The sequence below is a fragment of the Papaver somniferum genome, unplaced genomic scaffold (assembly GCF_003573695.1).
Source record: "Papaver somniferum cultivar HN1 unplaced genomic scaffold, ASM357369v1 unplaced-scaffold_19, whole genome shotgun sequence".
Taxonomy (NCBI): domain Eukaryota; kingdom Viridiplantae; phylum Streptophyta; class Magnoliopsida; order Ranunculales; family Papaveraceae; genus Papaver; species Papaver somniferum.
Genome location: NW_020628818.1, coordinates 15,051,457 through 15,072,351, shown reverse-complemented (window position 1 = coordinate 15,072,351; position 20,895 = coordinate 15,051,457). Strand labels below are relative to the sequence as shown.

The 20,895-nt window shown below is 35.6% G+C and overlaps 4 protein-coding genes across 4 annotated transcripts; 2 read left to right on the top strand and 2 right to left on the bottom strand.

Annotated features, from left to right (window-relative positions):
• Window positions 1-7,551: 7,551 nt before the first annotated feature.
• On the top strand, window positions 7,552-8,796 carry LOC113338574 (eukaryotic initiation factor 4A-6-like). Its single transcript, XM_026583965.1, has one exon. The coding sequence runs from the start codon at window positions 7,552-7,554 to the stop codon at window positions 8,794-8,796; it is 1,245 nt and encodes a 414-aa protein (XP_026439750.1).
• A 395-nt stretch (window positions 8,797-9,191) lies between these two features.
• On the bottom strand, window positions 9,192-9,653 carry LOC113338573 (egg cell-secreted protein 1.2-like). Its single transcript, XM_026583964.1, has one exon. The coding sequence runs from the start codon at window positions 9,651-9,653 to the stop codon at window positions 9,192-9,194; it is 462 nt and encodes a 153-aa protein (XP_026439749.1).
• A 511-nt stretch (window positions 9,654-10,164) lies between these two features.
• Window positions 10,165-13,108, top strand: LOC113339051 (protein NUCLEAR FUSION DEFECTIVE 4-like). The gene is made up of 3 exons (XM_026584454.1): window positions 10,165-10,302; window positions 10,460-10,567; window positions 10,709-13,108. Exon 3 carries the CDS (start codon window positions 11,156-11,158, stop codon window positions 12,920-12,922), a length of 1,767 nt encoding a protein of 588 aa, XP_026440239.1. The 5' UTR covers window positions 10,165-10,302; window positions 10,460-10,567; window positions 10,709-11,155; the 3' UTR covers window positions 12,923-13,108.
• Window positions 13,109-15,896: 2,788 nt separating this feature from the next.
• LOC113338572 lies at window positions 15,897-17,756 on the bottom strand. The gene is made up of 2 exons (XM_026583963.1): window positions 16,659-17,756; window positions 15,897-15,968 (listed from the first exon to the last, which is right to left on the bottom strand). The coding sequence occupies exons 1-2, from the start codon at window positions 17,754-17,756 to the stop codon at window positions 15,897-15,899; spliced, it is 1,170 nt and encodes a 389-aa protein (XP_026439748.1).
• Between the last annotated feature and the right edge of the window lie 3,139 nt (window positions 17,757-20,895).

Below are 20,895 nucleotides of genomic sequence, written 5' to 3'. Positions count from 1 at the left end.
TAGCGTTGACGAGCTTGAGGGTCCTTACAATATCTACGCTTGCAAGTACCGAAACAAACGAAAATACGCTGAAATCTTTCATTTTCTTGATCAACTTCAAGTTTCACAAAGCTATCAGAATTAATTTGCTCAATGGCTTTGACATACAAATTTAAATCGCTATACGACTTCTCGTCGTCACCAAACTGATCTTCAAATACGGCTTCTTTACCTCTACGGGCATGGTGATACTTAATATTGGATCCATAAGCCTTTTTAAAGAGTGACATGATCTGTTTGGGTTTTAAAGTGGGATCACCCTGTATATTGTCAGCGATCAAATGTTTAACTAACTTGGTTGTCACCGCAGGACTCTTCAACCTCAAACCAACACCACATCTACAAAAAAAAAATCTGGAATAAGTAATATGCACCACAATGTACACCTAATAAGATATCAAAAACAACAACACACATGCAAAAATAAAGCACATACCAAGCAAGAATATGAAATTTACACCACAATGTGCCCCCTAAAAAGCCTACAACAAGTAATGTGCACCACAATGTACACCTAAAACAAGTCTACATATTAAAACCTAAAAGTCAATAGCATGGATCAAAAAAATAAGTGAATACCACTAACCTGTGAATAACGTTAGAATCTTTCAGCAAAAACCGAGAAATGTCACCATTCACAGGCCCAAAGTGAATCCTCCAACCGCAACCATCTTCTTCGCACTTCCCAGTAAAACGAGTCTTGTCATTTTTAAGAATAACAATCTTGTAACCAGTACACATCTTGTACTTACCAACAACAATCCTTACATCTTTAACACCACCCATAAATTCTCTACCAATATTGTCAAAAATATAACGCCATTCATCGATAATGAGAGGCTTGGCCTTGTCCACATCATGATCGACCACCCTTAAAAGCTTAGGACTTTCACTTACACAAGAGTTTGAAGTACTAGCACCAGAACTAGTGCTACAACCAGAATTAGAACGAGACAAAGACGTTGAACTAGTGTTACAACCAGTATGCTTCGAAATCACATCAACATTCAAATAGTAATATTCATTGTTCATATGAATAACAAGAGCAACTAAACCTTGAAGTTTTACATCACCTTATATAAAAACTACTTGATTAGTATCCATATAGGAAAAACGTATACTCCAAGGAGACAAAGACCTTCACTGCTTACAGGCAAAATGCTTCAATTCATCAACGGTGATCGAAGTATTAACACGAAAAGCAGCAGAATGATCACCATGATTCAAAACAGCATGAACAAACTTCTCAGACATATTTGATACACCTACATATAACAAAAAAATATAATAATAGTTTCAGATTAGCATAACCTAAAACGTGAAGAGTGTACAGTAAAATACACATTTAATTGAAGCCAAAAATCAAATAACAGTAAAGCTAAAATCAAAACTACTCCATCGATTAGTCGAAGATATAAGCTTTAGAATCTTGCTAGAACACACAATTGAATAAACCAAAAGCATATGATCTAATATCAGTGTGATTTCATATCATGCATCATAACACCAAAACCAAAAAACAGTAATCAAAATCATTTAACGAAAATCAAATGCTAAAATATAACAAAAATCAAATCAAGAACATACAAACAATAAGATGTAACAAATTGAATTCATATCATCAACTGATAAAATCAAAAAAACTAAATATCATAAAAGAGATTCAACAATGAAGCAAAAACGGAACTAACTTGAAGTTGAATTCCGTTAAATATCAGAAATGATGAAATCCAACCTAACCTCTGTAAATCTGTCTGAAACTGTTAAATCGCTGAAACTGAAGTTGAATTCTGGATCGATCTATCTTTGAAATCTGTCGTGAATTCAAATCTGAGATAAAAAAATAATCAATTTCAAAACACTTCACCAGTAACCTGAAGTTGAATTATGTTGAAGAAACAATTAACTACAACAAATTCTCTCTGAAACTGTTAAATCGCCTCCAAATTTCTTCTCTGCCCGGCTCCCTGTTTTCAATTCATGTTTGAGATCTGAAATTTTCGATTTAAAATCCTCATTTTATATATGGAATCGTCTCAAGGGTAACTACATGATATTGGAAATACAGGAAAATCGGGATCGCTCACACTTTTGGACTAACTCGTCCATATTTGGACTAAACTGTTTGAGACAGGGGATTTTTTAGACTAGAGAGTACTAGGCTTGAGATGAGTGGACTAAAGCGTCCCAAACCCAGTAACTTTGGGACTAAACGTCAATTTCTACTTTTTTTGTTTTGCTTTTGTTTTTTGAGAGTGATCAACATCGGGCTTTTTTTTTAGTTCAACCAGCCCAGTTGGCCAACTGGGCTTTGGTTATTACCATATACGTGGTCATTGTGTGCAAGAAATATATACGTGGTCGTGGTGCGCAAGGAATATCAAGAATACAAAGCACAGTTTGAATAACTTTGCCTATGTAAGTAGCGGTCTATATTTATCCTCACAAGAGATAAATCTACGGCTGTAATTATTTGTTACAAGTGATGGTTGTGATTAGGATTAGATATACATCTAATGGATAAAATTTACTTACCATATCACTAATGTTCCATTAATTCTTCATAATAAATATTTTATTAATTTTTCATAATAAATGTCAATTATGAGTGATAATAAATAAATTATTCTACTAACAATGATAATAAATATATTTTTATTAATTAATGCTTAGGGTTAGTTTAGTATTGTTGTGAGTTGTACAACAACGTGTTTCTAATGTGCACTGCTGAGCTAAGCTATATACAAAAAATAATTGATGTTCGACGAAACATAAACTAAAATTAAAGCCGGTTAAAACAGCGAGAAAATTTGTTTCGTAGATTATCAGGTTCAACTATTGTTGTTGTAGCAAATGACAAGAACAAATATTTCTATGAAGATTATAGTGCATTTTAGTGTGCTTAAAAATAATGATCTTTTTGGTATTAAACAAATAAATATATAATATTAAATTTAGTAATTATTATTATTATTATTATTAAATAATGTTATGTAAAAAAAAAGTTGATGTTAAGTGTTTCCTTTATTTTTATTATTGATAATTAAAGAATTTTCAATGATGATCCAGAATACAAAACAAAGTTTGGCTAGATAAACAACGACCGAGATTTGTTTAGGAGGGAGATAAATCTACCGCCGTGGTTTGTTAGACTTAAATATTAGAAATCCTTCATTAATTAGTGTTTCACTAATTGCTCCTAATAAATGGTTTATTAGTTTTTTTGTTATAAAGTGTTTTATTAACTAATGTTTCATTAATTACTCACAATAAATAATTTATTATTTTTTTCCATTGTAAATGTTTTCTTAATAAACTTATTAAATATGTATTCGTATTATTATTTGACAAAATAATATCAATGGACATTAGTGGTGGTACTGGGTGGCGGAAACAATGACGGTTCTTAGTGAGTGGTGGAGAATGAAATATTAATGGTGGTCGGAAGCGGATCCAAGTCCAATTGTAATTATTTTAGATATTTTTATTATAACATGGACTATTACGTCCATTTTTCACCCGTGTCCAACTTGCCAAAAAATTTTGATACCCGTTCCTCAAAATGCAGGCTCCACCCATGGTAATAGTGGTAGAAAAAATAGTGGCGGTGGGTGTTGGTGAACAGTGGTGGACAATATTATTGTTTTGTGTCTTTACATCACGTATACGATTGTATTATGAAAGAAAAAAAAGTTTGGCTAGATAAGCAACGGCCGAGATTTTTCTAGGAGGGGATATATCGTGGTTTGTTCAACATAAAATTATAAGTGTTTTTATTAATTAGTATTTCACTAATTGTGCATAACAAATGGTTTATTAACTTTTTCTATTATAATTAATGTTTCACTATTGGTTACAATAAGTGTCTTATTTTATTTTATTTTCATTATAAAAGTTCCCTAATTAATTTAATAAATATGTATAATAAATAATTATGATAAAAATAATATCAATAGACTACTGGATGGTGGGGGCTAATCATTTGTTTTTAAAAAGTGGTGGGGGCGGAAATATTAGTAGTGGTCATGGGGGCAGACAAGTCCAATTGTAATTATTTTTCGTTTTTATTTTTATCATAAAATGGTCTACTAAGTCCATTTTGCACCTGTATCCAAACTTGCAAAGACTTTTTTCTTTTCCTTTCTCAAAATCATGGCTCCGTCTATGGTAGTGGTGGTGAAACAAAGAGTGGCGGCGGGTGCTGATAAATAGTGGTGGACAATGTTAGTTTTGTGTCGTTACAACACGGATAACATTATATTATAAAAGATATGGTTCGTTGTTTTTAACACGATTGGTAAACGCATGTACCATATATTTTAGGAATGATATCAAATTATATAGGACAATGTTCATGACCGTTGGATCACTCAAATCGTACACCTCCTATCTTTGGTACCCTATCGCATAAATCATTGTTTTTAAAATGATATATTTCATGATTGATAATGGCAGGGGGTACCCTATATTTCAGGGATTATATCAAAACATCTAGGATAATGTTAGAATATAGGCATCCAACTCAAAACTAATTGGCAATAATTGGAGTGTCCCTAAGGATTATAAACCGTAGGGTCTTAGATAACCCAGACAATATGAGACTAATAATGTCCCAATCATAATAATATCAACACGCCTCCTCACGTCTAGCCTCATTGGGTCTAATACATGGACAATATATCGGGTGACGCGGAGTAAAGATGCGGTCAAATGACTCGACACAAATAAAATAGCATGCTCTAATACCATGTTATTGTTATTATATGAGCATCTAACTTAAAATTAATTCACGATGAGTGGAGTGTCCCTAAAGATTAAAAACTGCGGGATCATAGATAACCTAGACAATATGGGACTAATAATAATATTAACAAACAAAATGTTCATGGTCGTTGGATCACTCAAACGGTACCCATGCTATCTTTAGTACCCTATCGCATAAATCATGGTCTTCTTATTTAGGTGTCAAATATTTTAGTGAGAAAATTGTCAGGTTTGTAAAATCAATTTCTAATCGAAATTTGACGAAGAAACAGAGGAAATAGTTAGAGAAATAAATTGATTTTTTATGTTTTTAATAGAAACTGGACAAACTTGGTTAACAAATAAAAGGAATCAAATGCACATGGCGGCGAAGTTTCTGTATTAACTGGTAATTTATCAATTTGTATAAAAATCTCTTTCAGAATGTAATAAATTCCACTGCATTTTCTCACAAACGGGGTCATCGCTATACTACTTACTTTCATAATATGAGTATTCATCATTATGGAACAACAATAATTAACTTGAAAACTAGCAAAATGATCATATTACTATATTCATTTTCATTACCTTTCTTAATGCTTGAACTTGATTTACCACCTCCTCATTTTTTTAAAGATGCAATGGATAAAAATATAAGACCATAGATGTCTCACTCAATAACTACGTCAATGTTGTCAATAACTTGACGAGTAGGGTTTCATCTTCCAACATTTTACTGATGTTGTTTAAACTGTTATCTGTATTTCAGGTTCCATCAATGACATGCTGATTAAATAAATTAGATGGTGATGCTATTCACAGAGGTCATGAATTCTTTCATAAGCAGGATGCGGTATCAGGTAACCACACTTCCTAAACTTCTCCATATGCGTTGGTTCACGAAAAAAATTTTCTTCATCGATAAAACTGCTACTGATAAGTCTTAAGCTTTATTAGATATGGTAAATTTGTTCGTTGACTTACTTTATTTTTCATCACCTTGCTAGACATATTGGGCAACTTATATTAGTTCTCTGTCTTTTAAAAATATGCCAGTTGACGGTCTTGAAACCATTCGCATCTTGGGAAAATGGCCAATAATATACCTTGACCCTCATTTCGACCCTTGGTCCCTAGGAAAATGATACTTTGTTATCTTACACCACATAAATCTCATTTTTATGGTTGTGTCCGTTTAATAGTCGAGATGATAGACATGGATTGTCATTTTTGAAAAAAAAATTAATATTTAAAAAGGGGTTACTAGGATAAGTTAGTTGAATGAAAATATAGGATGTAAGATAGATGTTCCGGAGAGATAACTAGGTGGGAAATATATCTAGCAATGTGATTTTATGTTTGGTTGTGTAAACTTATTAGGGTCCTTAGAAAAGTGAGTGGCAGTGTAGGAGGATATTTAAGTCTCCATTAATCAGACAGTTAATCTAGCTCTTGACCCATGTGAAATTAATTATGGGGTTGATAGAATTACTCACGTATAAAAAAATGATGATGAAATCATGTTAGAATTACCCATGCATAACAAGTTTAAGATTAAGCCATTCATTCTCTTATTACAATCTCTGAATTATTATAGTTTCGGTTCTTGATAAATTCTTTTTATCGATGTAAGGAAGTTAACTTTCCTGAGAAGAATCTCGACCTAAAGGACTACATTCCATTACCTGCAACAAAAGAAAATGAAAAGCTGCGCTCGAAGTGAGATTTGGTTGCACATATTTTTCATGATGGAGCTCACATAGAAAGAGTTTATAGAGTATTTGCATATTGGAAAACAAAAAAAGGTAATATAACTTGACTATGTAGTAACTAGATGCATTGGAAAATAAAGGTGAAAATCTTTAATAACACTCATGTTCCGTGGTTTATGTCTATAGGTATGAGTTACAAGATCTTCATGTTGCAGACAAATTTTCTTGGATGTATGCCCTATCAGAGACTTACATGCAAATATATGAGCAACAACAATCGTGATTCGGAAGAGTTTTGGTTCTCTTTTAAGTTTACTTTATTTTTAGTGATCAAAGTCGATGATACAAATTGTTTTTTAATCCATGTTTTGGAACTGACTCAACTACAAAGAGATATAAAGATGTACGAATAAGGGACATTATCTGATGTTTCAGTTAATGTGTACGTGAAAGAAAAAAAAAAGGTCATGAACCATATATCTTTATCTCATTCTGATGAGTTGCAGTGTTTGTTACATGTCTCTCATATTTATTTGAATTATGATTTTTGGGGCTAAGCTCAATCTTACCAATTGAAATGAAAAAGTAAAGATGTTATTACATATTCAAATCATGGGTACCAAAGAGATACATATTGGTGAAATATGTTAATCGGTGAAAACAATCATAGATGGTGCAACATTTTAGGTAATGACCACCGTGAGTAATCATGATTTTGGTAAAAAAAAAAATTAAAAGAAAACAAACAAATTAATTGTTACTTAGCAATATTTATCGGCAAGGAAAAAATGAAGGCCCGTGCCGTTACGGCACGGGTTAAGAGCTAGTACCATATACGAAAACGTGTTTGTTTGTAACACGAAGTTTGACATGAATTAGGGTTTGGGGTATTACCGTATACGTTGTGCGCAAGGAATAGAATCCTATGCGACTTCCAATTCTTCTGCTTTTCCGGTGCCTATAAATAGGACACAAAAATTTCACAGCAAAGCTTAGAAATTCACAAAACTCTCAGTCTCTTTTTCTTTCGACAACAAACTTTTTTTTCACAAACATGGCGGGAATGGCACCTGAAGGTTCTCAGTATGATACAAAGAGTTTCGACACCAAACTCAATGCATTCGCTGATGGGCAGGAATTCTTTACCTCGTATGATGAGGTTCACGAAACTTTTGATGATATGGGTCTGAAAGAAGACCTCTTAAGAGGAATATATGCATATGGTTTTGAGAAGCCATCAGCAATTCAGCAGAGGGGAATCGTTCCATTCTGCAAGGGACATGATGTTATTGAACAAGCACAGTCTGGAACAGGTAAGACTGCAACCTTTTGCTCTGGTATTTTACAGCAGCTTGATTGCAACAACAAGAATGTCAACTGCCAAGCCTTGGTTCTTGCACCTACTCGGGAGCTTGCGCAACAGATTGAGAAAGTTATGCGCGCACTTGGTGATTATCTGAAAGTCAAGGTTCATGCTTGTGTCGGTGGAACCAGTGTTAGGGAGGATGAGCATATTCTTTCACTCGGTGTGCATGTCGTTGTGGGTACCCCTGGCCGTGTCTATGCTATGTTACAGAAACGATACCTTCGCTCTGATGGGATCAAGATGTTTGTGTTGGATGAAGCTGATGAGATGCTCTCACGAGGGTTTAAGGACCAGATCTATGATATTTTCCAACTCCTTCCTTCCCAACAAGTTCAGGTCGGTGTTTTCTCTGCTACCATGCCTCCTGAAGCTCTTGAGATCACAAGAAAGTTCATGAACAAACCAGTTAGAATTCTGGTTAAGCGTGATGAGCTTACCCTCGAGGGTATCAAGCAATTCTATGTCGACGTTGAAAAGGACCAATGGAAGCTCGACACACTCTGTGATCTGTATGAAACTTTGGCCATTACCCAGAGTGTTATCTTTGTTAACACCCGACGTAAGGTTGAGTGGTTGACTGACCAGATGAGTGCACGTGACCACACCGTCTCAGCTACTCATGGAGATATGGACCAGAACAAAAGAGATGTTATCATGCAAGAATTCAGATCTGGTTCCTCACGTGTCCTTATCACTACCGATCTTCTTGCTCGTGGTATTGATGTCCAGCAAGTCTCTCTTGTTATTAACTATGATCTTCCAACGCAGCCTGAGAATTATCTTCATCGTATTGGACGTAGCGGTCGATTTGGAAGGAAGGGAGTTTCTATCAATTTCGTAACCAAGGAGGACATGAGTAAGCTGTATGACATCCAGAGGTTTTACAACATAACTATCGAGGAACTGCCTGCCAATGTTTCTGAGCTTTTCTGAACTGATTTTTGTTTTCTTTCTCTGCATATGAGTGACCAATTTTTTTCTTATGTTTTGATTATTAGTTAAGTACTGTTTATTAGTTTTTTTTTTTCTTGTTAACTTGACAGTTTTAATTATTCTTCACAGTTTTAATGAAAAAGCCTTTAAATCTTCTCATCTCTATGGGGCATGTGGTAGCAAATTTTGTCATGGCTTTCAGTATTTTTTATATCTTTATTGTCTCCTGCAATTATATCTGGATGATTGATTTAAGTATTTTCCATGATTAAAAAACTATATTCTTATTCATGATTAAAAAACCAAAAAGACTACAACTCAAAACAAACAACCATCACTCGTGACCTTAACAGTAACTAATAGGCAGGACTAGGTTCTAGTTGAAGGAAAATTATCTACCCAACCACCATTGGGGCAGTACTTGGTCCTGAGATAGATGGTGACTGAGCAGGAGCATCTACCGGAGGAAGCATGGTAACAGGTGAAGAACGAGGTGCTTCCGAGTGTGGAGCATCACAATGACCCCGTAAGATGTCTCCCTCTTCAGCAGTAAAACCAACAGTAGTAAGCATAGAAGGCCAGCATTCACGAGTTATGATACGGATAGCCCTACAACATTCAAGACCTAGATACATCTCGCCATCCATGAAGAAAAGTATAATCTCGTTTGTGCAAGATCGTAACTCATATAGTGCATTCCAGCACTCAACCATGCCAGCACTGTCATCCGCATTGATCCGAGCTGCTAAGTTGTGACCTGGGTAATGAATCACTGCTGGCACTTCCCTTGCAGCTACAAATACCATAAGAGCTGAAATTGCCAATAAAAGGACCAACTTGCTGTTGATGAGAGCCATTGTTTGAAAGAATGATGAGTTCAGTTAGACAGGAGACTATGGTGCTTGGTGGTCGTCGGGTATATATAGAGGAGAGTTGGAATGCAACCATTATTGTGTATTTAGTGGGCTTTGATTGTCTAATAAATTGAATCCCAACGCACATTTGAGTGAAAGCGAATCGACTTTGGGAGAGAATTGAGTTATATAATCGTGGGTCTGATTGATGGCCAAATCAAGTCGATTAAATTCTTAGTAATTAAGGCTGTCAAAATGTAACTGTCATGATAATATGGAACCTGAATTGCCATACTTTGTTGTGTCAGATCGTTTCTGACTCAGATTTTAAAATATTTTTAATCTGACTCGATTTTTTAATTTTTGCTACGTCAGAGTGGGTTTTTCTTTCGGAACGGGTTTTTCTTTCGAGCAAAACAAACATGTTTCTGGCACAAGTGCCCCACAACCACAAGCATAGCATTGAACCCAAAAGCATTCACCACGGTCATGCAGATTTTTCATAATCACTTCGAACAGTTTTCGTTTCTCTTTGGCGTTGACAGCATGAGTTTGGTTATAGATCTGGCTGATTGGGAGTCAATGGAAAGTGATGAAGATAATGAGATCATCAAAAAGCGTGTGATAGAACAGGATGAACGTGATAGACTTTGTAAGTAGTTTTTATTATGAAACTCTGCTTAACCCTAAAAACATATTTATTTCCCAAGTTTAAAAAATCACTTCCAATCGGATACTGATTCAAAATTGTAATGATCAAATACATCATGGAAGACAAATTTATTTATCAATTTTGTTTATGGGCGCAGCTAATTTATATGGTCATGCTTTTGAATTTGACGATGAATATAACTTCTTTACTACTGATGATGAGTGTGATCCTGAGGAAAAATTAGAGGCGTCAGGAAAAATAACTGGTACACAATTGATTTCTCATGCTACCGCTTACCAATTTAAACCTTTTTCTTTAGTGCATTTTCTTTGGTGATTCCTTTAATTTATAGTGACTCATGTTTGAGTTAGCGTTCATGAATTTGTAATTGACATGGGTATCAAAGATGGAGCTTCAGAAAAGAAATGCAGCGAGGAAAAGGTATCTGAAGGAGATGTAGAGCCTATGGAGGAGGTTATGTCAACTGAGATGGAGAAAAAGAAGGAGAAGCGCAAGTCCGAAGTGGATGGCATCGAATTACAGCTGAACAATGGCATCGAAAAAGCCATTGAAGTGAAAAAGAAAAAGAAGTCTGCAAGCATAAGTGAGGTTTGAGTAGGTTTATACTAATAAAAAATGTTTTTATATCTCTTCCACTTGCGAGGGTAAGCATAATACATCACATTCTGGTATCTGATGGAGTTAAAATAAAGAATTTGTCCACTATGTAACAGAAGAATAAACCCAAAAGAGTCTCAAGTTGAGTATTATATATATTAATTTGCTGAGAGACATATATGTGTGTGCCTACATTTAGTCTTTCTTTGTTGCTTAAGAAGAAAAAGAAAGAATTATGGTGGATTCAGGTAGTGTGTCGGCAAACATTGTCCGCTTCACAGTTCAAGTTCTTCGAGGCAGATGGTTCATGCTTTTTGCCGCTCTCCTCCTCATGGGTAGTACTGGTGGAGCTTATATTTTCGGAATTTACTCCAAAGAAATAAAGAAAACTCTCGGGTACGACCAGACAACTCTCAACACGCTTGGTTTCTTCAAAGACCTTGGAAGTACTATTGGGATTTTCTCTGGTCTTATTGCTGAAGTGACTCCAAATTGGTTTGTTCTGCTTCTTGGTGCATCCTTGAACTTTGTTGGATACTTCATGGCGTGGATTAGTATTAGCGGCCGCATTTCCAAGCCCCACATTTGGCAGATGTGCTTGTACATTTGCCTTGGTGCTAATTCTCAAAATTTTACCCTCACTAGTGTTACAGTCACTTCTGTAAAGAACTTTCCAGACAACCGAGGAACCCTGATAGGTCTGCTAAAGGGATTCACTGGCCTCAGCGGAGCTGTCATGACCCAGCTTTACCTTGCCATCTATGGTAACGACTCTAAATCTCTAATCCTCTTCATTGCTTGGCTACCTGCTGTTATATCTATCTTTTTCCTCTATGCAATCCGTTTGATTAAACTCAGTCGGCAGTCAAAGGTCGAAAAGAGAGTTATATACAAGTATCTCTGGATATCCGTTGTGTTAGCTCTATTCATAATGGTTATTACCATAACTCAGAAACAAAAGACCTTCTCCCATTCCGGCTATGTAGTAACTGCAACTATTGTGTGCATTTTACTTCTAACTCCTCTGTCTATAACAATTAAAGAAGAGCTTGTAATCTGGAATCTAATGAAGAAAGACCTTGCACCAGAGATGATAACTGTAGAAACTCCATCTCTTGTGAACCCAATTCCTCAGCCATTAAACACGACACCATCAATGGAAGAAGAGAACCAAAAACCAAAAATTTCTTGTTTTACAGATGTTTTCAAACCCCGGCCGGAGAGGGGAGAAGACTATACCATCTTGCAGGCAATTCTGAGCATTGACATGTTATTACTCGTTATTGGGGGATTCTGTGGACTCGGCACCAGTCTCACAGCGATAGACAATTTGGGTCAAATCGGTGAATCTCTTGGCTACCCAACACTTACGATAAGCACATTCATATCACTTATGAGTATTTGGAACTATTTCGGAAGAGTTTGTATCGGTTTGACCTCTGAAATCCTGCTTACAAGGTGGAAATTTCCAAGAACTCTGGTAATGGCAATCATCCTTCTTTCTTCTTGTACCGGACACATTCTTATTGCCTTCCCAATTCCTGGTTCTATCTACATTGCTTCAGTGATCATTGGTTTTTGTTATGGTGCACACGTAACACTTATTTTCACAATCATATCCGAACTCTTTGGACTCAAGTATTATTCGACGTTGTACAATTGTGGGATATTAGCGATGCCTCTCGGATCCTATGTATTCAATGTAAGAGTTGCAGGTTTCCTTTATGACAGAGAGGCATTAAAGCAATTGAATGTATTAGGACTTGGAAGGGATATCGGGAAGGAGTTGACATGTATTGGAAAACACTGTTACAGGTTATGTTTTATTATATTAGCAGCAGCAGCATTTATTGGAGCTCTAAGTTCCTTCGTTCTGTTTATTAGGACAAGAAGATTCTATCAGGGAGATATTTACAAAAATTTCAGACAGGAGACAACCATGGCCAATACAGAAGCCAAAACTACAGAGCTGGTTTCGCCGGTTACTGTACTGAAAAAGTAAGGAATAAGATTCTTGAGTGACAGCGTCAGATTCAAGTATTTCATCTTTAAAGGTGACTTAGTTGTACTTTAATTTTCCTGCTGCATCTGTGCTATGATATGCTTGGCGTTTCGCAAATTCTGTTTGCAGTCCATGTTATGGAAAGACACATTGCTTTTGCTGATTCGCATTAACAATGATATCAGATCGGTCTTTTTTTTTTCTCTTTGACATGATTAAATTAGCAAATATTCTCGTGATTAAAAACCCACGTATTCCATATCTGATTAAAGTGGAAAATATTCTTGTTTCCACTAAGCTTGAATGTCGACTGACTTCATTATTTTACATCACCAGAATATGCCTTCTTCCACAAAAGTTGGGTACTATGCCAAATCTACATATTTTTTTAATCAACATTGCGGATGTTCCCAAATTTATAGATCATACAAGTATCGGATTCTGCTTGCCTTTTACTGAAAAGAAAAAAAAAAGAAAGAAAGAAAGAAAGAAAGTAAGTTAATGGGTTATCATTTTGAACAATGACCAGAAGATATTAAAATTTTCAAAATAGGCCCTCATGGCCTCATCTCAAAACAGAATAGTATGGTTAGTATAATAATCATGGATAACCTTACACTGTGTTACACCTCAGATGGACTGTTTTTCTGTTATTCTGTTATGTTCTCTTTGGTACACGTGTGTCTCTTTTACTGTCTTCTGTATGATAGTGCCGTTAGGTTGGGAATTAGGATTATCATTTTATCCAGCGATAAAATTCATTAATCAGTTCCCCAAGCCCAAATAATATTATTACTAATACTTGATGATAAGAAGAGAAGAAAAATACTAGGCAACTTTTTTTTTGCCTAGTATTTTTCAACAAAAGGCAAAAAAAAAATGCTTGATGCCAGAAATTTCCAACAAAAGGCAACTTTATTTTTTTGTTTTACCAGAAATTCCCACCCCAAGAAAAAGAAACCAAAACAAGCAAAAAAAATAAAAATACTACGCCTGTACTGAGTTCCCTCCTTGTCTTCTTTTATAATCTGATGAAGCTCAGCAGAGAAATCCTCAGTTCTCACATCCATCCATTTGATAGGAGGATGGTGACCTGCCAATAGATCAGCAGCTCTATTGATTTCTCGATAGACACGAGAAATCTTTAAAACTTCAAAGAAATCTCCAAGTAAGTTAACTTTGCACCAAATTTGGAGAAGCTGCCAAGGTGGTGTTTCCTTCTTATTCATCAGAATGTAGTAGACCACCATTGAGTCAGTGGCCAGATGAGCCTTTTTAAACCCTCTTGTTCTTGCAAGAGTCAGTCTCATTTCCACCCCTTGTAATCCATGAGATGTTGTAGAGATGAGAGGACCACCCCCTTGAGTAGCATCAACAGGCTCACCAGCATTATTCCTCAGAATAACACTCCATCCTCCTGAGTGGTCTTTCTTTGAGCCATCAGTATTCATCATGATTTTACTAATGTCAGGACCAAGCCAGGTGCAGTACTGAATAGTGATAGAGATAAGCCACAATTTAACCCCTATCTTTCCACAAAATATCTAGCAGTAGGGCTGTCCCTTAACTTCCATGTCATAGACATAACTTTGATTTTCACATCATTGATAATAACATGACCAACTTGGTCAGCATAATTAAACTTGCCTGTGAAAATCCGGCTATTTCTTTCCTTCCATATGCGATAAATATAACAGTTGAGGATGATTTTCTTCACTCTAGTAAGCATGCCTTCTCCTACAAAGACTGCAACACACCAGTTTATCTCTTCTTGCCAGCAGCTACTCAAGTTTCGAAAGTAACCCATTTTGAGGAGAAGTCCATGCCAAATGCCTGCAGAATAAGTACACTCGTGGAATAAGTGATCTTCAGTTTCAGAAATACCATCACAGAGAGGACAAGTAGCAGTTTGTAGCAAACCCTACTTCACCATTTTCTCTCTGGTTTTGAGTCTTCTATGGAGCCCTAACCAAGTAATAAAAGTGTACCGTGGCACATGAGATTTAAACCAAACCAAGAAATGTCAATTAACTAAGATCCTAACACCATCCAGAGCCTTATAAGAGTCTTTCATCGTATAATCCCCAGTGGAACTAGGTTTCCGAACCACCAGGTCTTGTTCACTGACATTAAACTCGACTAGTTGTAGTTGAGATATAACATTTTGCACTTCTATAGACTGAGACTGAGGAAAATTCCACTGAGCATTCTCAATAAACTGATTCACCATGTTATTTGAGTTGGGACAAATCTCTTCAAGAATAACACTGCTCACCCAATCATTAAGACGACTACAAGGATGCCATAAATCAGAAATAAACTTAACATTACTACTAGTACCAAACACATGAAAGATGAAATCTCTAGCAACTTCTCTCTGGTCTAAAATTCTACGCCAACACCACGACGAATCCTGTGGAATGTTCATGGTCCAAAAATCTTTATTTTGGATGAGGTTTTTGTAAAACCAATCAGTCCAAATGTTATATTTTCCACTGACCAAGTTCCACAGGTGCCTAAGATTTGCTGCAGCATTAATAATCTCAATATTTCTAACTGTTAAGCCTTCTTCCTGAACAAGTCTACACACTAAATCCCAGCCTATAGGATGGTATTTCTTCCCCATATCTACACAAGCCCATAAAAATTTCTTACGGATGGAGTTCAGTTCTTTAATGGATCTCTTTGGTAAAACAAAACATGCCATCCAAAAGAAAATCATACCAGCGAGAACAATTTTAATAAGTAGAAGTCTTCCTGCGTAAGTAAGGGACTTTGCTTTCCAGGATTTTACCATTTTATGCAACCTTAGAGATAAGAGGCAAACAATATTGATATGAAAGTCTGGTAGATAAGAAAGGAACACCAAGATAGCGAACTGGAACAACACTACTACTACAGTGCAAACATAATAAAATCTGAGATAAAGACCCACTATCAACCGAATAAGAAAAAAGAGTAGTCTTCTGCTTATTTATTCAAGGCCTGAGATCTTACTGAACATAGATAAAGCAGTCTTAAGTGATTCAGCATCAGCAAGTGAACCCTTGAAAAAAACGAGAATATCATCGGCAAAACAGAAGTGTGTCAAATTAGTCAATCTACACCTAGGATGGAGGCCATAGTTACCATTATCAATTTGAAGTTTCAGGGAGACACTCAAAACTTCCATAACTATAACAAAAAGGTAAGGGGACAAGGGACAACCTTGCCTAAGTCCCATGCTAGCAGAAAAATATCCGTAGGGAGACCCGTTAACAAGCACCGCAAATTTTGTCGTGGAGAAGAAAACGTAAATCCGTTCAATGAATTGGGGAGGAAAACCCATTTTAATTAAATAGAGCAAGATGGATTTCCAACTAACTGTGTCGTAAACTTTTCTGATATCAATCTTAAGAGAGCATCTAGGAGTGCCAGTTGTTCTATGATAATTACGAACAATTTCATGGGCTAGTAGGATGTTATCCTGTATAAACCTTCTAGAAATAAAAGCAGATTGGTTCGCACTCACAAGGCTCTTTAACACAGTTTTTATTATGATAGCTATGATCTTAGTTATGCACTTATAAATCACATTGCAACATGAGATAGGTCTATAATCAACAATGGTAGAAGGATTATCAGATTTAGGTACCAAAGTGAGAAAAGTACTGTTTACCTCCCCCAGTAGCTTCGACTTAGAGAAAAAGTTCTGAATGGCCTTGACAAAATATTATTCAATTATCTTCCAACAAACCTTGAAAAAATGACTCGATAAGCCATCAGGTCTTGATGCTTTACTGGAACCACTACAGGATAAGGCATAGACAAATTCATCCCTAGTAACAGGAGAAACCAAATTACACGCATCATTAGCACTCACCAGATTAGAAAAATTTACAAATTCAGCATCATCATCAGTAAAAGTAGAAGTAACATCTTCTTTGAACAAATCAGAGAAAAATTTGACACATTCAAGAGAAATTTCATTATCTTCATCAAGCATATTACCATTAGAATCTTGAAGTGTAGGAATATTATAACGACATCTTCTTTCTTTCAAATAGTTATGAAAAAGTGAAGAATTTGAGTTTCCTAATTCCATCAATTGGACCCAAGACTTTTGCTTGAGCATTGATTCTTCTTGTCTGACAGCCTTAGCATAAGCACTTACAGCTCTTCTTTCGACATAAGCAGCATCGGCATCAAGAGGTCTTAATTGGACATTATTTTGATAAATTATCATTACCTCTTTAGCTTTACACACTTCTTCAGTTAAATTATTAGATTTACCTCTTCTCCATTCATTTAGGGCATGCTTAACTTTCTTAAGTTTAGAAACCAAAACAAACATAAGATTACCTTTTATTATACCTTTCCAAGATTCTCTCACAATGTCAAGAAAATCTGGCTCCTCAGTAAGATAATTGAAGAATTTGAAGGGAGGAGGGCCATGTTGTCTATGTTCAAAAACAGAACACACCATAGGAGAGTGAGCCGAAACACCCGGATTTAAAAAATCAGACATAGAACAAGTAAAAAGATTAACCCATTCAATGTTAGCTAAAACTCTATCAATCTTTGAAACAACTCCCCCCGAGCCAATCTGTTTATTTGACCAAGTGAAGAAATCTCCAGAAAAAGATAGATCAAATAAGTGAGACTCTTGGGTACAAAGAATAAAATCATTCATAGAAGAAGCTTGAATAGTGGAGCTACCCATTCTCTCTTTAGGTGCTAAAATATCATTAAAATCTCCCATAACTATCCAAGGACCCTCATATAAAGAGCTGTAGGCAATTGTATCATTCCATAAAGCCTTCCTCATGTTACTATCATTATCAGCATAGACCATTGTTAGAGCATAGATCGGTTGAACCCACCAAGCATTGGTATGTCAAGTTTGTTTGTCATATTTTAGTGATCCAAAACTCATTTAAAGAGTCGCTTGATTATGTACTAGAGTCAAGTTCGTATAGGTTAGCTTGAAAGTATTAGGATATGAGACATTACAAGTATTGCGAAGACTTGAAGAAGTGAATAAGTAAGGATCTACAATGACAACTTCATCCTTCTACTTGAGGTTAGTGATATTTGACTTGAACTGTTTCATTCCCTAACGTATCTTTCAAGTCGTGCATACTGAAAACATAACTGCGAAGCATGAATAATTGTACTCTAGTTAGACATGGTATTAAGGAATACAATACGAGGTTTATTGCTTAACCGTTAAACTTTGTATATAAGACATTGACATAATCGCTTAAATGCTGTTGTGATTATGTATGGGTATTAGGTGAAGATTTCATCCTAGGAAACAATGTTTTACATTCGTTTAAAGGAAGTAAATTCATGAACTCGTTTTGTGAATCGAAAGGGAAATCGCTAGGATTATTGGTATTGTGATTCATTTCATATCTTTTGAACTACCAATATATGTGATTAGTATCATGACTTGTTTGTGTTCTTGGTAAAACTATTCACAAGGCCCGACTTTTGTATTGGTATGACTTTTATTAGTGAAACCGATCTTAAGTAATCACCTGAGATGGTATGATCGATTTACTGTTATTGGTATGACCAAATCTAGGCAAAGGGGAATCTATCCTATGAAGAGGTGTAACCGATCACAAAAATGGAATCGATCCTTGTAAGAGGTGCAGCACAGTTTTAGCAGATGGGGGAACCGATCCTATGAACATGTGCAACACGTTTTTAGTGAAAGGGGAACCGATCCTATGGACATGTGCAGCAAATACAAATATTTACCATAAGTATGTGGGGAACCAATCCTAGTACCTAGTCGACCAAATTTTTGGAAAGCTAGCGTGACTATGCACAGTACTCACATGGAGGTAGAACCGAAACTTTTTTTGGTAGAACCGTTAAACCCATGATTTGTGATTGAGTGTTCTTAATCAATCACATAGTTTTTGAAAGTCAGATGAACCAATTCTAAACTTGTTCGGAAGTATGGAAAATCGGTTTCAAGATTGTAAGTATGAAAGAGGACTTACAAAGTATAGATGTCGACATTCTTTGAACATGTGCAATAACGCTTATCTTTTATTGTTCAAAGATATTCCTTAATAGCTAAAGGAAAATCCCGGATCAAAATATAAGTTAAGAATCTTTATAATTAAGGTTGTTAATTTTATTTTTAGAAAAATGAAAATTGGTAATGTGCATTTACTAATTGGAGATTTTCTAAGAGATTTTCGGTCAATGTTTGGACAAAGAATTTCCAGGAATTATAGAAACCGAATCTGGAATATATTGCATATATTGAGAATATTTTCGGTTTTGGAAATTCCTTGGTGTCCAAACTTCCTTAGTCTATAAATACCAAAGTTTGCATTTCGAGCAAACTAATCCTCAGATCCGGCAAAACCACCTAGTTGTGTTGTTACTGGTGGAACCTCCTATTCGGAGAGAAAAGTAACCTAATTAGGCAAAATCTCTTACGGACGTTCAATTTAAATACTTCTTTTGGATTGAGAAGCTCTATTAGTACCGTTGGTTGGAAACTAGATAATTGCGGTTTATTATTAGTTTTCGATTGATTTCCTTGACTAACGGTTGTGGAACTTTGATTGCACCTAGTTTGTTTATGCTTGAGAATCTTCTCTTCTGATATAAGATCCACTCAAACTAGATCGAAGTTTCAACGGGGATCTTTAGACTGTTTGAAGATCTAAAGACGTCTTGTGATAATCCATTGTTAATAGACTCCGTTATGTGCGTGATTGATCACAAGAGATTCAAGTTGATTGTGTGCGGGTGTTTATTGAAGATATAAGAATATTTGAAGACAAAGAAGACTTTGAAGATTTCTGATTTGGGTTCATAATCTTTGGTGTGCATAATACTTGTTTCGGTTAAAGAGGATCCAACTATAATCAGTTTATCCTTGTGGTAGATTGTATTGATTAGTTGAGTAGATCGGCATCAGTACGATTCTTTGTGATTCAAGGTATTGATTGCAAAATCTAGGCGATTACTTTGGTAGTTGTTAGTGGATAGATCTACGGACCTGACAAAGGAGTTTATTGAGATAAACAGAAGAGCCTTTTGTTGAACTCACATGACTTGGTTGAGTTAATACCAAACATATTTGTTGTTCCTTTACTGTTTGGAATATGAACCAAAGGAATTGTTCCAAGTACGTGACTTATTCATAAGTTGGAGGCGTGGGAATACAGACAGAACTAGGTGAACTATAGGTTTAGTTGCTTGGTCTAAACTATACGAAGTTGGTTTTATTTTGTGTAGCGACTTAATCCTGGGAGTATTCAATTCTGGACAAGGTCCCGGGGTTTTTCTGCATTTGTGTTTTTCTCGTTAACAAAATCTTGTTGTGTCTTTTACTTTTTTATTTCCGCAATTATAATTGTTTTCATTATAATTAGAAGTAAGATACACAAACGTTAATTCCTATTTACTTGATAGTAATCCTATTATGTTTGGTTAAGTCCGAACCTCTTATCAAGTAAACACACTTCGTTGTTGTATTGTCTCGATCTCGTATCCATAGACGACCACACGAAGTGTCAACCGATTAGTTGTATTGTCTCGACTCAGTCCATAGACAATCACTTTTAGATAATGGACTTATAGGTGGAAAAGTTTTAGATTGAGGTATATTTGGGTACCCTCGTCTTTTTAATTGGTATCAGAGCAGGCACACACTAAAAGATCTAACAATCTGTGTTTGGCGCAATCCAACCTATAAGAAATTGAATCCATGTCTGATTCAGTTAACTTTATGCAAGAGTATGAATACTCAAAAGTTGAAGATCTTACTACTTCGTTAACTCATGATCCAAGAGTTACGAAAACATCTAAGTCTATCTCTGATGAAAGAGAAAATGTTGATAAAGAGTTGGTAAAACTCCTAATGCCTATAAAATCTCTATCTTCTAAAGTGATGATATTAAAGACAGAGTCAAATCTTCTGAAACAGGAGATCAGAGATAAAGACATTGAACTGAATA

Bases quoted from the DNA above. Each gene is read 5' to 3' on its own strand.
- LOC113338574 (XM_026583965.1), top strand. From the start codon at position 7,552: ATGGCGGGAATGGCACCTGAAGGTTCTCAGTATGATACAAAGAGTTTC.
- LOC113338573 (XM_026583964.1), bottom strand. From the start codon at position 9,653: ATGGCTCTCATCAACAGCAAGTTGGTCCTTTTATTGGCAATTTCAGCT.
- LOC113339051 (XM_026584454.1), top strand. From the start codon at position 11,156: ATGGTGGATTCAGGTAGTGTGTCGGCAAACATTGTCCGCTTCACAGTT.
- LOC113338572 (XM_026583963.1), bottom strand. From the start codon at position 17,756: ATGGTCTATGCTGATAATGATAGTAACATGAGGAAGGCTTTATGGAAT. The intron at 15,969-16,658 runs GTTTGTTGGAAG...GTTTTTTTCAAG, and splicing joins TATCGAGTCATTTTTTCAAG to GGTTCACTTGCTGATGCTGA.